Source organism: Eschrichtius robustus, chromosome 4 (genome assembly GCF_028021215.1).
Source record: "Eschrichtius robustus isolate mEscRob2 chromosome 4, mEscRob2.pri, whole genome shotgun sequence".
Taxonomy (NCBI): domain Eukaryota; kingdom Metazoa; phylum Chordata; class Mammalia; order Artiodactyla; family Eschrichtiidae; genus Eschrichtius; species Eschrichtius robustus.
This window is the reverse complement of record NC_090827.1, coordinates 38,117,137-38,133,600: the sequence shown is the minus strand read 5'-3', so window position 1 is coordinate 38,133,600 and position 16,464 is coordinate 38,117,137. Positions and strand designations below refer to the sequence as shown.

At 38.5% G+C, this 16,464-nt stretch overlaps 1 protein-coding gene across 3 annotated transcripts in view; it reads right to left on the bottom strand.

The window, feature by feature from the left end:
• EDNRA (endothelin receptor type A) overlaps positions 1-16,464 on the bottom strand; it is a 68,269-nt gene that overhangs the window by 13,786 nt on the left and 38,019 nt on the right. For all 3 annotated transcript variants that reach the window (XM_068542589.1, XM_068542590.1, XM_068542588.1), the window contains exons 4-5: positions 6,340-6,538; positions 1,384-1,536 (exon numbers count right to left, since the gene is read on the bottom strand). In XM_068542589.1, the coding sequence (XP_068398690.1) occupies positions 1,384-1,536; positions 6,340-6,538 (352 nt within the window). The remainder of the gene's footprint in view (positions 1-1,383; positions 1,537-6,339; positions 6,539-16,464) is intronic.

Sequence of the window (16,464 nt, the reverse complement as noted above, 5' to 3'; positions counted from 1 at the left end):
ATAATTTTCCTGTTAAATTATAATAGAAGATAATAGCTACCATTCGTATAACGTTAGATTTTTATAAAGTATGTGTATGCACATTAATTCCTTTGATTCTCATAATAACACTGATTCATATATTACTATGTCCAATTTACAGATAGGGAGCTGACGCTCAAAAAAAATCAGTCCTCTAGCTGAAAAGAGTTGCCGATGAAGAATGATGCTTGTTGTATGGTCATCATACAGGGCAGATTTCCAGGCTCCATCAACAACTCACATTAACTTTTGGTGTGGTTCATCGTACTTATATACTTGTCTGTTGAAACTGAAAACTTACCCGCAGTCCTAGTTTTACTCTTTGAATTAATATATATCAACATTTTCTGACTAAACTATGAGTTGGGTTCTATTAGACACTGCACATGCATTAGGTCATCCCTTTGATGTATTATTATATACATTTCATTAAAAAATTTTAAGACTCAAAATTAAGTTGGTATTTGTACAGAAAAGTGCAGGTATTATTATATACATTTTCTGAAGAAATAGAAGTTCAGAGAGATTAAGCAATTTGCCCAATGTCACAGAGCCAGCAAATATAAGCGTTACAGTTTTATCTGTTCTGTTTCCTGCCTGGGAAGGACCAATAGCATCCTAATGACACTTTCAGATTTCTTCTAGATCTTTGGGCCCTCCAAAATGTGGCTTCTTATGTACCCAATCCCGCTTCCTATCATGAGACTTACCTTAGATGTTGCTCTAATGAGGTCCATCTTTTTTTCCAGTTCCCCAAATGCATGGTGCCCATGCTGTGTTCTACTAGACCCCTGTCCACCCACCTGAAATGCCCTCTGTCCTCTTTTTCTTCCCCATGGAACCCATTTATCCTCCATGAACAGTTCAATCCCCCTCATACAATTTCTCCCTGACTTTATCTCATATCCTCCTTGGCTTTCTATAGCAAAGGCTACTTTTTACCACAACTTGTGATTCTATTTTCCAACATTTTCATGTTTGTGTTTTATTTCCACAACAAGACTGCAAAGCCTGCTAGTGGAGAAAGTCATATACTTCTTTTTTTGTCCTGGCACAGTTCCAACCCCAGTTCAACGAACTGCTAATCACAAACACGCATGTTTGATACACTCTTCGCAAAATAAATGAATAGTTTCTCTCTGTTTGGGCCCTGCCCGCAGGGCCACCTGTTTCACAGGTCGGATCCCTACTTCACAGAAGAAATGCCTAATACTCTAAAGAAAACAAGACATACAGACAAACAAGACAGTATTTTTATTTTTAGGAAATCAGGCTAAACCTGCGAAATACAGTATTCATAGGCCTTTTGTTGTCAAGGACAAAACAGTCTTGGCCACATCTTCATGATCTTATTACATTTACCTGTTTCAGGTGTTCACTGAGGGCGATTCTCAGGCTGCCGTTCCTTCTGTTTAGCATCTCACAAGTCATGAGGGTGTAGAAGATCGCGGTGCACAGCAGGGGCATGCAGAAGTAGAACCCAAACAGCCACCAGTCCTTAACATCTTGGTAGAACTGGAAAGAGAAGAGAAGGGAGAGAGGAAGAGGAGCATTATAATGAAAATTAGCTGTACAGCGCCTCTGGTGGCTTCAACATTTTCATGCTTGCAGATATGTTTGTATATTCATGCTCTCTGGTTGTGGTAATGGGCTTGGAGGTGGTAGTCAAAACAACTAAATTGGAATCTCCAGACATTATCTTAGCGTTATAATAGCACACAAAGAAATTGCATTAAAAATTATCCTGACAAACAGCGCTATTCACCATAGCCAAGACATGGAAGCAACCTAAATGTCCATTGACAGATGAATATACAATGGAACATTGCTCAGCCATAAAAAGAATGAAATAAAGCCATTTGCAGCAACAAGGATGGACCTAGAGATTATCATACTAAGTAAAGTAAGTCAGAAAGAGAAAGACAAATATCATATGATCTCACATGTGTAATCTAAAATATGATACAAATGAACTTATCTATGAAACAGAAACAGATTCACAGACATAGAGAACAGACTTGTGGTTATCGGCGGGGGTAGGGAGGGAGGGATGGATTAAGAGTTTGGGATTAGCAGATGCAATCTATTATATATAGAATGGATAAACAATAAGGTCCTACTGTATAGCACAGAGAACAATATTCAATATCCTGTGATAAAACATAATGGAAAAGAATATGAAAAAGAATGTATATATATGGATAACTGAATCACTTTGCTGTACAGCAGAAATGAACACAACATTGTAAATCGACTATACTTCAATAAAATAAATTTAAAAAATTATCCCAACAAAGATATTTTGAATAAACTGAAGTTGGTTTTAATGACACAGTGCAAGAGCCCTAATCAATAAAAAGGGTTCCCTTCCAAAGCTCATAAAACATGATTTTGAGACATACAGACTCTTATCTTTGTTGGTGATTCTCAACATTTTGCTAGTGCCTGGTTTGCTTCTGACTATTTTGGTTAGAGTGTACTTAATGTGCCTATCTACTTTGGAAAGAGTGAGGGTTATGAATGGCTTATCTGTGGAGTTTTGGTTACTGGGAATTAACCCTTTTTCTGGTATGTCTGCTATGTGACCTCGTAGCCAGCCAGTTTGAGCCATCAATAACTGTGCCCTTTCTCGCTCTCTTTTAATACTTACCACCTGGCCATTTTTAAGTCTTTTGTCATTTACAGACAGTTCTGGGTGTACTCTGATGATTTTGCAAATATGTTCCTATAAAAGGGTTTCATCTTCAAGAAATTCATGGAAAAGACTCTGACAAGTACAGGTTTCTGGTAACTGTACTGCTGAACTGAATGAATAAGCATTTTCAGAACTCTAATGAAAAACTGATGAACTCATAAAAGTGCTAACAAAAGATCAAGATGAAAAAGAAAATTAATTACATGGGACTGAGTGAACTGAGGAGGATGAGTATAATTTTTGTGACTTTCTGTCTGAATTTAAAAAAAAAAAAAATCCCACAAGGACTCAGAGGCAAAGAATATACAAATCAATTTTCACTGCAAAGTAAAGGAGCTGTTACAGTGGAGGATTACTGGACTGAATGTCAATATTATGACATAGTATGAGTGTGTTTCATGTTTGGTAATTGCAATCATTGTTGCTTTTGTTGTGGTCATCCATGTACAATGCTTGGTGTCAGTCTATTTATCTCTTGTAAAAATAAAATACAGTGTGTGTGTGTGAAAAATAAAATAAATAAAAAAAAAAAAAAAAAAAAATACTTACCACCTGGAAACTATTGAGGCAGTGTAGCTTATCTGAAGGCATACTGAGCATTATCTCCCTGAGGACAGGATTTGTAAATACCAGGATTGCTCAGTTTTATGTGTTCTTGAAAGAGAAAATATAATACCCAGTAAAAATGGAAATTAGAAAATTACATCTAAATTCTTCGTCCCACTAAATTAATCACCAGCTTGGGAAGAAATGCTGTTCCTTTTCTTATGCTGTTTCTCCAGATTGTTTATTTACTAAGGATAATGCAGCCTCCTGTAATATCTCAGTTCCCACAGTAAAAAATAATCACACTGCTCTGTGAAAAACTGGAGAGTTTCTGAATATAGAAAGAGGCCCAGTGGGCTGCATTTATAACATGTCTATTAAAATATTCTTTAAATGGTTCCTGAGGAAAAAAAGTTCTGGGCAGGGGTTCTTAAATATTTTTATGCCATAGATCGCCTTCTGGTGTAGACTATAATTCTTTCTGAGAATAATACTTTTATGTGCATGAAATAAAATATGCAAGATTACAATGGAAACCAATTACATCAAAACACAGATATCAAAATATGAAAAAGAAAATTCTGATGTAGTAATATATGTGTTTATTAACAAATTAAATCACAGATCTAATGGTGGTTCTATCAGAATGTAGAAGCAATGATGAACGTAAACGATATTTCGAGATTATACAACTGTTATGTGGTATGAAATGTCAGTTATTTCTATTAGTGAAAAAACCATGGTACCGCTAAATACTACTGTGGTTTGTTGCCTACTTTCATATTAGAAGGAAATGATAAATTTCAGTTAGAAGTTAATGAAAATAAACATGTAATTTCCTTTCCATTCAAGTTTACAAACCTCTGAATTCTAGCCTCAGGTTAACTGCAGACTCCCAAAGGAGTTGGTTTATTCAAATCTGTTTATACAAATATTTTCCTATTCACATCACACTGTAGAAAGATTTTAGTAGTGAACTTAAAAATTCAGAAGGACTCTCTCTTCATTTAAGTGCAACACAAACACTCCTTGGAGGACCCCCTTCCTTTGTACCCCCTTCTTCTGGGTGCATTGCTGGCTGGGTGTGACTGCCTGAAGCAGCTGCGGAGGGCCTGGAAGCTGACCCTACCTGGAGGGGACTGGATGGAGTTCCCTGCCCCTTCCATGGTAGAGGCCTGTCGAGAATGGGGTCACGCATTTCTTTTGAACTGATGTCACCAGCAAGGGTATGGAGGGACCTCCCTCCAGTCTAGGTTAGAGCAAAGTTGAGGAGGAAAGAGTGGAAAAAGAGGGGGAATCACATTAGAAAAAGAGAACAGGAGGGGAAAGAGAATCCTAAAACTTTAGACTTGGAATGAAATCTTCAAAATCATCAGTTCAAACTCATACCCTATACTGCAACCCTCCGGGTGCCCGCCGGCCACAACACCCCCGCCAGCCTGAAGGGCAGCTACTCTTAGCTTCATGTCTAGAAAGGAGATGCGTCCTTGTGAAGAAACCCATTTCATTTTGTCCAGCTGGAATGGTCAGTAAGTTCTTTTTTTTTGGCCACACTGTGCGGCTTGCGGGATCTTAGTTCCTTGACCAGGGATTGAACCCATGACTTCCATGAGTCCTAATCACTGGACCACCAGGAAATTCCCAGTGAGTTCCTTCTTATGTTGAGCCTCTTCTCTCTAATGTTTTAGTCAGGGTTTTCTAGATTGCTCTTTCACACTGCCCAAATTCTGATAGCCTCCTACTACTTTGCTTTTCACTGTGGAGGCTGACTTCATAAAAAAGTCAGTAGATCAGCAGAAGACTTTAATTTTAAGGTTGCTAGTTTGGCTGTGTTCATGAGCACTTTTAATTTTGAAACAAGAATTTCCAAGCAGGATAACTGGTCAACTGTAAAACCACTAATTTTGTGAATTTCCATGGAAGGAAAACATACCTTAAGATGTCTGTAAATGATTAAATGTGGAATCTGAACTGCATGAAACTTACATCAAAGTACTAAATTATGCTGATTTAAGAGAAATAATTATTCTTGGTTTTCCTCCTCGTTCTACATGTGACTAGTTTTGCAGAGGAAATATGCATTTTAAATGTGTTTCCTAATACTCTCAGTTATGTAATTAAGCTTTTCGGAAACATTAATGTGGTCAGGTGTATTAAGCAACAATTGAATTTGTTACACTAAAATGCTTTTTAAAAAAGTTCTGCGAATTTGTATTATTTGGGGCTTTCCTGGTGGCGCAGTGGTTAAGAATCCGCCTGCCAGTGCAGGGAACACGGGTTCGAGACCTGGTGCAGGAAGATCCCACATGCCGTGGAGCAACTAAGCCTGTGAGCCACAACTACTGAAGCCCGCGTGCCACAGCTACTGAAGCCCAAGCGCCTAGAGCCCGTGCTCCGCAGCAAGAGAGGCCACCGCAATGAGAAGCCCGTGCACCACAACGCAGAGTAGCCCCTGCTCTCTGCACCTAGAGAAAACCCGTGCGCGGCAACGAAGACCCAATGCAGCCAAAAATAAATAAATAAATATTTTTAAAAAAGAGAAAAGAATCCAAATAAAATAAAATAAAAAATTTAAAAAAATTTATATTATTTGTATATTAGACAGAATCTGTACTAACATAAGCACACATGAGAATGACTTCCTACTTTGAATTAGTAAATCTGTCTTTAAAAACTGTGTGAGCAATGCGCATTTCCCCAAGTAACATCAAATAAGCATCAGCGTGTCTGTCAGATGGAAATTGTGCTGTATTCCTTATTATCAAAACAAATAGCACTACATGCATACACATCAATCTCTCTTTCTTAGTAAATCTGTTTCAGAATTCTGAGTTGTTTGGTGCAGAGCAATAGTTGTGTCTACAGTTGTGCTATAATACAAGAGTCAAAACAAAATAGTTGTTTTATTGAAGAAGCTAAGCCCTGGTTTAACATCTGCTTTTCATGCAATTAAAGAATATTTGACTGAACTAACAGAGTAAACCACACTCGGCAGTGTAGAGATATCAACAAATCTTGGTGATGGTAAATGAAGACCTTCTCCCCTCTCCAATTAATTTCCTTTAAACTTTTCATACCTCCATGAATTTTGACGTGGCATTGAGCATACAGGTTTTGTGCTGTTCACCCTTGTATTCAAAGGGCACCATGACGAAGCCGATTGCTTCGGGGATGGCCAGGATAAAAGAAAGGATCCAGATGGAGACAATCTCAATGGCTGTGACCAAGGGAATCCCAATTCCCTGAACACGACTCCAGGAGGCAACTGCTCTGTACCTAAAAAAAAGGGGGGGGGGTGATGGCACCAAGTGGTTAGGAAATTTTAAGTTTATTTCAATTAAATGAAAATTATAAATGCTGGAAAGATCCTTCCTTTGGCCAGTGACCAACCATTAGCTTTTTAGGAATTTTCTGTGAGTCCTGGTGTGAAAAACAAGTGGGGCTATTAAAAGTTCTACCCATTTGGAGTTCAACTGGCTGGCAGGCCTGAGTCTGAGATCTTCACTTGGGGCCTATCGAAATCTCATGAGAATTTAGGATGTGGCAGCAGAGATGGGTGTGCTATGTTTATTAAGCTGGGGGGAAAATTGGATGATGGAAGGGGTAGTGAAAGCTGCTCGTACTTGTTATGGTAATGTCTTATTTCTGTTTCTATATTAAAAAAACTTGAAATATTATCTATGAAGTGGATCTAGATATCCTTAAGTGAATAGTGACCATAGATATTCCATTGTTTTCCCCCTTCCTCTACCCTCAAAATATGATCACAGTGGGCTTGTACCAGGTGGCTGTTTTAGTAAATAAATATTTATAATAATTATATTTGAAAATGTCAAAGAATAACTATATCTCTCCCATATGGCCCTGTGCTAGACTATATAAAACTGAGCTAAAGATAGCTTGGTTCCTAAACTTTAGGGTTTACAGTTTAATAGAAAAGAATGGTTCATACAGAAGCATAGGATATAAATATAACTGAACAATCATGCCAATCAAAGCACTAACTGGCATTAAGAAATTGTGTTTGCCTTATATTTTACATTAATATTTTATGATAATAATCACATTTAAATGTTAAGTCTGAAGAACGTTTGGTTTCAGAAACTCTATGCTCTTTGACCTGAGGTGATGGTCTGGTGCTAACTGCTTTCAGACTTACTATTAAGGAGGGACCTGTGGTACAGTATTTTTGTGACTTCATTCTTGAAATTTTTGCTGCTGTTGTAATGGAAAGGAAACATTCTCTTTTAATAGCTTTCATTAGATAGTGCCAGAAGAAGGCTGTAAAACAGACCGAGGCATTGAGACAGGTGCACATGGGTTTGCAGGCCAGGCAGCTTAATGGGAAAGATTAGTCAGCAACGCCAAGGCAAGATACAAGCTACCTATAGCCACCAAAATGAGCCCCTATCATTTATAGTTAGTGTTCTGTCTCAGTACAACTAAAAGGTACACCTGTGAAAACACAAGTCCTAGGAATTATGCTACCTTGTTCTTCACTGTAGATTAGAACCTATAGTTTTGGTATGCACAATGATGCCACGTGGCATATATACAGCACACTTTGCTGGAGAAATGTTTTGCAAAAGATTTTTAGGGTAAATAAGATTGGTGTACAATAAGAATCTCTGAAAAAGTCCAGAGTAGTTCAGAATGGAATAAAATACAGCTATGCAAACAGACCAAGAAAATCCTTTTACGATGTAGCCAACATTGCATTTTAAAATTTATGGTTATTACCAGTGGGATGAAGACTGCTATATATTCTGCTTTCTATTTCTGTTTACTTTTCTTTGCTGCCTTATTAGACTGGCAGCCTGATGTCCAGTAAAAGCTAAAAGGAACGGAGACAGAATGTCTATATCCCAAGGCTGGCGGTGAGTTATATCTGTTTCTTCTCCCCTCCTCTTATCAGGAAAGGTGATGTAAATAAAACACTTTATCTCTTAAGAGAGAAAGCCAGATTTCTTAGGCAGGATTGGAGATAGAAGGTGGTTTAGAAAGAAAATGTGATCTACATGTTCTAATGATGAATATATTCACAGACCAGCTTCATTTTATAATGTGCCCATGAGTTCCCAGAATATTACATATCTATAATCCAATGTGAATTCAACATTTAAAAATAAATAGAAGTAATTTTTAGTGCCTAGTTGAGCAAATGATTCATAATCAGTCTGCTCCTTCATTAACCCACATGACTGAGAATTAGAATATTTCCCATCTGTAATCACACTGATCTTGATAACATCTCCATGCGATGAGAAAACAACCATAAGAGCGATTAGAAACACTCCCTTGTGGTGACGGAGGTGCAGAAAGGTGTGGAAAATAAGAAATACTGGATGTTCCCAAAATGATTTCTATTTGGGTGATAATGACACAACAGATAATACACAATATGTTCTCCTTACTAGGTGTGATTATGAACAGCCTGCCAACAGAAACTTCTCCGGAAATAATCCCTCCTCTTTGAAGTGCTTTCCGCACTTGGCTTTGACCACATTCTGCTGATGGGATTGACCACTCCATCTCATCTCGTTGGCTGGATCATGGCCATGCCTCAAGTTCTTAGTGTTGGATTTCTCCTTAGTCCTCGCACCTCTTTTCTTTTCTATCTACACCCTCTCTCTTTGTGATCTCATCTAGTCTCATGGCTTTAGTATCATTTAAACTCTCTATATGCTGATAATTAATTCTCAAATTTATAACTCTAGCCTAGAGCCTCACCTCTAACTCTAGACTTGTATATCCACCTGCCTACTTGAGGTTTCCACTCGGATATCTAATAGGCACTGAAACTCACCCAAACCAGACTCCTGGTCTTCTTCCTTGCCCCCTTCCTTGCCTTCTCTCTAGTCTTTACCATCTCAGGCCCAGAACTTTGAAGTCAGCCTTCCCTCCTCTTTTTCTCTTCCACCACACATCCAGTTCTTTAGCAAACCTTGCAACCTTTTCCTTCAAAATGTATCCAGATGCAACCACTTCTCACCATCTCGCCAGTTACCACCTGCCTGGATTATTGTAATAGCTTCCTAACTGGTCTCCCTGTGTCCACTTCGCCCTCCTGCAGTCTGCCCTGAACACAGCAACCGGAGTGAGCCTGTTAAAATGTAAGCCAATCATGTCACCCCTCTGCTCAGATCCCCCAATGGGTTCCCACCCCAATGGGGATGCCTACAGGTGTCCTCAGAGCTGCCTCCTCACTTCCTTCAGATCTTTACGCAATGGTGTCTTTTCACAGAGGCCTTCCCTGAATACCCTATTTAAAACTGCCAGATTCCCCTCCAGATGTACCCTGTCCCACTCAGCCTGATTATTTTTCTCCATAGCACTTACTACTATGGGACCAATCAAATATTTTACTTATTTATTTTGTTTATGGTCTATGCCCACCTCTCCCTTTTGAATATAAGCTCCACAGGGCAGACATCTTGCATGTTGGTCACAAGACCTACAACAATAGGTGCTGAATAAATATCTGTTGAATTAAGCATCTTTCTTTGTTCGTTTCCTTACCATGCATTTGTCTTTATTGGCCAAAGCCAATATACATTCCAAAGAGTTTCTTATTTTTCAAGCCAGTCCTGAATTAGGCAACAGATAAAGAGCTAATACTTTCAGAATCCTAGAACACAATAATTTAAAACCAGGCAGGACCTCTGGGCTGATCTTTCTCCCTTTGTGTTCTCGTTGGGAACCTGAGGAAGGGTGTGTCACCAAGTCCTCTGCCTGGTCTCCAGTGAATGTGGGGCGCCTGGGCCGGGGCTCTGGTCTGCCAAGTCCCAGGGGAGTCTTTTCCCATGACACCACTGTGAACTCTGTCATGTGACATGCCAAAATACAAGAATAAATTACATGTTTTGTTTATGTAAAGATGTTTGTTACTGTATATGGCTATAAATAGATTTTTACATGTTTTCAAGGCTAGAGGCATTTAATGCCTGTCTTTGAATCTTTAAGGTATGATCTGGGAAACTCATTAAACTGAAAATAAATATTGTTGAATGTACTTTAAAACAGTGTAAAAGAAAACTTCAATTCAAAAGATCACTTCAGCAAAATCTATTTCCATTTCTTCTTATTCTTTGCCCATTTCTATTCTCATAAGTATCGTTTGAATATAATTATATTATAATCTTGTCAGTTACAATTTTGTTTTTGGCTTTATTTGCTTTTCATGTTTCTACATAGGCATGGCATTTATTAATTTCATGGCTACCCAGTATAACAAGATATTGATACAATTTACCTAAATCTTCCTCCTATGGTCACATCATTTCTAGTGTTTCAAGGTTGTGGATAACATGCCTATAAATATGTTTGCACATACAGATTTTATTTTTTCTTTTTGAATGATTTTCCTGGGTTAATTATCTTGAGTGACATTACTAAATCAAGGGAATGAAAAAGTAGCTTAAGTACCTTTAAAAAATGTTTCTCCTAAGTGCCTGTCAATGCTTGCCTTCATTAAAATTTATTTTTCTTCAGTTTTGCCACTTCCATAAGGTAAAGTGGCACTTATATCTTTATGTCTGCACATCTTTAATTGAGCAAATGTGACCCTTTGTAATGTTTGTTTATGATTTGTGTCTCCTATGTGTTAGGCAAACCAATTGCCATACAGAGGTGTGGGGGCAAAACGCCAGCAGGAAGAACTTTAAAGAGAAGCCAGGTGAAGCTGCAGGAAGGAAACCATAAACAAGACGAAAAGACAACCCTCAGAATGGGAGAAAATATCTGCAGATGAAGCAACTGACAAAGGATTAATCTCCCAAATATACAAATAGCTCATGAAGCTCAATATCAAAAAAAACAAACAACCCAATCCAAAAGTGGGCAGAAGACCTAAATAGACATTTCTCCAAAGAAAATATACAGATTGCCAACAAACACATGAAAGGATGCTCAACATCACTAATCATTAGAGAAATGCAAATCACAACTACAGTGAGGTATCACCTCACACCAGTCAGAATGGCCATCATCAAAAAATCTACAAACAATAAATGCTGGAGAGGGTGTGGAGAAAAGGGAACCCTCTTGCACTGTTGGTAGGAATGTAAATTGATACAGCCACTATGGAGAACAGTATGGAGGTTCCTTAAAAAATAAAAACAGAACTACCGTATGACCCAGCAATCCCACTACTGGAAATACCCCCTGAGAAAACCATAATTCAAAAAGAGTCATGTACCACAATGTTCATTGCAGCTCTATTTACAATAACCAGGACATGGAAGCAACCTAAGTGTCCATTGACAGATGAATGGATAAAGAAGATGCAGCACATATATACAATGGAATATTACTCAGCCATAAAAAGAAATGAAATTGAGGTATTTGTAGTGAGGTGGATGGACCTGGAGTCTGTCATACGGAGTGAAGTAAGTCAGAAAGAGAAAAACAAATACTGTATGCTAACACATATATATGGAATCTAAAAAAAAAAAAAAAAGGTTCTGAAGAACCTAGGGGCAGGACAGGAATAAAGACGCAGATGTAGGGGCTTCCCTGGTGGCGCAGTGGTTGAGAATCTGCCTGCCAATGCAGGGGACACGGGTTCGAGCCCTGGTCTGGGAAGGCCCCACATGCCGCGGAGCAACTGGGCCCGTGAGCCACAACTACTGAGCCTGCGCGTCTGGAGCCTGTGCTCCGCAACAAGAGAGGCCACGATAGTGAGAGGCCCACGCGCCGCGATGAAGAGTGGCCCCCACTTGCCACAACTAGAGAAAGCCCTCGCACAGAAACGAAGACCCAACACAGCCAAAAATAAATTAAAAAAAAAAAAAAAAAAAAAAAGACGCAGCTGTAGAGAATGGACTTGAGGACACGGGGAGGGGGAAGGGTAAGCTGGGACGAAGTGAGAGAGTGGCATGGACATATATCCACTACCAAATGTAAAATAGATAGCTGGTGGGAAGCAGCTGCATAGCACAGGGAGATCAGCTCGGTGCTTTGTGTCCACCTAGAGGGGTGGGATAGGGAGGGTAGGAGGAAGACGCTAGAGAGAGGAGATATGGGGATATATGTATATGTATAGCTGATTCACTTTGTTATGCAGCAGCAACTAACACAACATTGTAAAGCAATTATACTTCAATAAAGATGTTTAAAAAAATGAAAGATAGCTGCAGAGAATGAAATAATGCCATTTGCAGCAACATGGATGGACCTAGAGATTACTAAGTGAAGTAAGTCAGAGAAAGACAAACATCATATGATATCATTTATATGTGGAATCTAAAAAAAAATGATACAAATGAATTTATTTACAAAACAGAGACAGACTCACAGACATAGAAAACATATTTATGGTTACCAAAGGGGAAAGGGGGGGGAAGGGATAATTTAGGAGCTTGGGATTAGCAGACACAGACTGCTATATATACAACAGATAAACAACAAGGTCCTACTGTATAGCACAGGGAACTATATTCAATATCTTGTAATAACCTATAATGGAAAAGAATCTGAAAAAGAATATATATTTATATATGTATAACTGAATCACCTTGCTCTACACCAGAAACGAACCCAACGTTATAAATCAACTATACTTCAACAACAACAAAAGAAAAATTAATAATAATAAAAAAGAAAGATAGCTGCAGATAGTTGGTCATTTCTTCAGTTGGGTCCTTCATCTGGGCTGGCTTGTGGCTCCTTTGACCAGCTGAGCGCAGCTGGAATGATGCTTTGTCAGTTTCATGCCTGGCCTCTGCATGGAGCCGCAGGTCCCACCCTGGAGCCCTGAGCCCGCTGGAGGGGTGTTGAACAGCCCTGGACTTCATGGAGAGGGAGATGGGCTCCGCTGAGCTCAGATGTCCAGCTGTTCTTGCCAAGGGGCCAGTCATGTGAGTCTTGGACCCATGAAGCAAGCTCAGCGGCTAGCTGAACTCCACCGTGAGACCGCAGTCAAAGTAACAAGGAGCGGAAGAACCGCCCAAGTCCCTGACCCACAACATGGTCAGATAATAAGAAAATGGTGGTCGTTCTAAACCACTAAGTTTGGGGGTAGTTTGTTATCAAAGAAAAATGAGGTAGCAAGATTAACCAGTCACCTGATCTTGACAATAGAAATAAGAGAAAAGAACGAATAACTATGTGCGACAGGGAACAGACCCCCAAATGAGATCACAAGTTGCCCTACACCCAGCGTGAAAGGAAAATCATAGCACCAGGAGAATAAGGAGAAACCAAGCCCAAGTCTAAGTAAAAATGAAGTTTTTTAGAATATCACTTCCATGCTTTCTTGAGTTAGGATAAACCTTTGAGAATATCATAGAGACCACTAAGCAATTACTGGAAATGAGGGATGAAGAACTGGCTTTGAGTTTGAGGCAAATCAAAGTGCGTTAGTAATGGATCCTTACAACTTTCCCAGGTATCTAATTACACATCATCTGGAGTAGTTGTTAAAAGAGTTATATCTTTTTACAGCCTCTTTCCCTAAGCAACTTTTAAGTACAATCTGGAGCTGTACCCAGACCTTTTTTACTGGTCTGACGCCCATCATTTTCTACTTTAAACATGACTGTTAACCTCACAAAGAATAGCATTGAATTCCTCTTCCCAATCCCTGCCCCTTCTTTTTTTCCCCCTGAAACAAACTCAGAGTAACTTGTAAAGCTTGTCACTTATGGCAGGTAAGAATACCTGTTTGCACTATTGGTAATGGCTGGTTATTCATGTTTTGTTGGGAAAAATTCATTCATTTTAGAAGTATACTGCTTTAGCATTAGACAAAACTATTTCACTGATAAAGCTTGGATAGAGGTCAAAATTTGTTTCTAAATTTCCCCAGTCTTTTTCTGAAATTCCTGTTTTATCTTATTCTTAAGTAACTAATGATGTGAAATAAAAATAAATAATAGATTTGAGGAAGAATTAGTGAAAAGCTTTAATAAGACAAGTCCATAGTTGAAGTGAACAATGGGAAGTCATCCATTCTGGTACAAGGGATGCGCTTTCTCTGTCTTGTTTACCTTATTCAGATTAAAAGCCGGGAGTGAGGAAGCTAGACTTTTTCTTTGATCCTAAAGTATTAGTATTCACTGAGCAATCAATGAAGTAATGGAGAAATTGTATAAAACTTGGATGAATAGTTACGTTCATTATTTTCCCTCAAAAACAACAACTCTGAAATGAGAGATAATCATCGTATTTAAAAAACAAAGCCAAAAAAAATCACAGGAACTCTTCCTGGGCTGTAATTTGATTCAGCTCATAGAATGAAAGCAGGGATTCCCAAGTTGCAAATTGTTTCGTAACAGGTTCCAATTTCCCTCTTTTTCTCCTTGCTTTGTTTTTTGTTTTTGTTTTTTTTTTTTAAATAAAGGCATTTTCTTATTTTTAGAAGAATATAATGCAACCAAATCAAGACTCAAAGCAAATTGTATCTTATCTTCAGAAATCAAGTGTGAATGATTCATTCTCTAGTGTGAAAGCTTTTGAAATAGAAATGTCAAAATAGATTCCCTACATACCGGTCTCAAAGTTGAGAGTCAGTACCAAATGAAATGTAAAAATAATAAAGAAAGGACCCAGGGAACAAAGGACGGTGAGTTGATTACCCAGAAAAAACCTCCTGGATTCAGGCAGATTTTGGCGAAAGTGGAATTTTAAAACGGTTCTTCTCCTTGATCTAAAACTGAGGTTAAGTCTTAATGAAATAAATGCTTGACATTCTTTTTTCTTTCTTTCTTTTTTCAAACCAAGAACATTTCATGTGCTACATAACTGACAGCTTGTGATTGAACACTGAGTTAATTTTTCTCCATGCATGAGGTATGGGAGGACGTGGTGTAGGTGAGGTATTCCTACACCAGAAACAGGAATCTGTGACCTAATCCCTCCATTTCTCCATCCCATCATCTCCCACCACCCCTTTCTCCCTGCCTACAGGTAAGGTTTATACTGGGGAGATTGAAGCTCAGCAAGATCGTCCTCTGAGGTTCCCCCAAGGAAGAAAGAGGCAGCAGAACAAGGTGAGCTAGAGAAGGAATGGAGGGTTTTGATGATTTAGGTGGCTGGGGAATCCATCTACCTGAACACTTCCCTTCTGCACTTCTTTCTCCCTGGTTCCCAGGTCATTGTCTTCACAACCATGGAAACTCCTAAAGAACAGCAGCCAGGACTGATTCTTCATGTCTGTACATCTTACCCTTCTTGCTGAGTCTCTCTGTTGAACTAAATTATGAATTATGCTTCTTAATCTAGGGATAATTCATGATACATTATATCACTGAGGAATAAGTGCCCTAAAGTATTTTTCAATCAAGAAAAAAATTTATTAAATAGGTTCATACGAACTACAAAAGGGACCACTATACCATGGCACATAACACTATTCAGAGCATATACTCTAATTTTTGTAACAAGAAAATATATTGCAGGGATGAAAAGTTGCCTATATTTCTTATCAAACCAAGCAAATTCTTTCCTCTCCTTGGCCTCTCTTTTCATCAATGCCTCTCTTCTCAGAGGATTATTCCCAGCTGCCTTAAAAAAGGTTTTACTATTTATAGGAGCCAAGCATCTTCCTTGTCTTCCTTCTCCTGTTTTTCATTCTTGTTTGTCATGGGCTGTCCTTGTCTGGGTTTGGTTAGATGTTTCCTCGGAGGTGCAGTTTTCTTAGAACACTGAGTGGCCCTTTCCTAAAACTCATTATCATCCTATTTTTACCTAAACTTTGGGACAAAGTTTAATTTTTTAAATAAAATGCTGTTTTCCCAAATTTGATGGTGCTTTTGTAAAGGCAAGAGTAGGCATGGAAGTAACTCTGAGCTGGGCATGTACATGTATTTCTCCACACACACACAGGCCTACATATGCTTGTGTTTTAGAGCTACCTAGTCATAGGAAATTAGTGTTAATTTAAAATAAAGGTCATAGGAATGAGCTGGGCAAATGAGAAAAATAAAATGTAGGGAATAGCATGAAGTAAATAAGGAAAATGGGTCACAGAAAATAAAATAAACTTTTATAAGTTGTTTTCTGCTTGCAGAAGAATGTTATGCCTGTTACTCTATCCTTTGACATAACTACTACTACTATTTATCATATTCCTTTCAAGGAATTTTATATTCATATACTTATACATATAAATTGCATTTCATCCCTATCCATTTCCCTAATACAAGGCTGCTTTCAACTTTTTCTTTAAATGATCTTGTAAAGCAGGGGTTCACAACACCTGG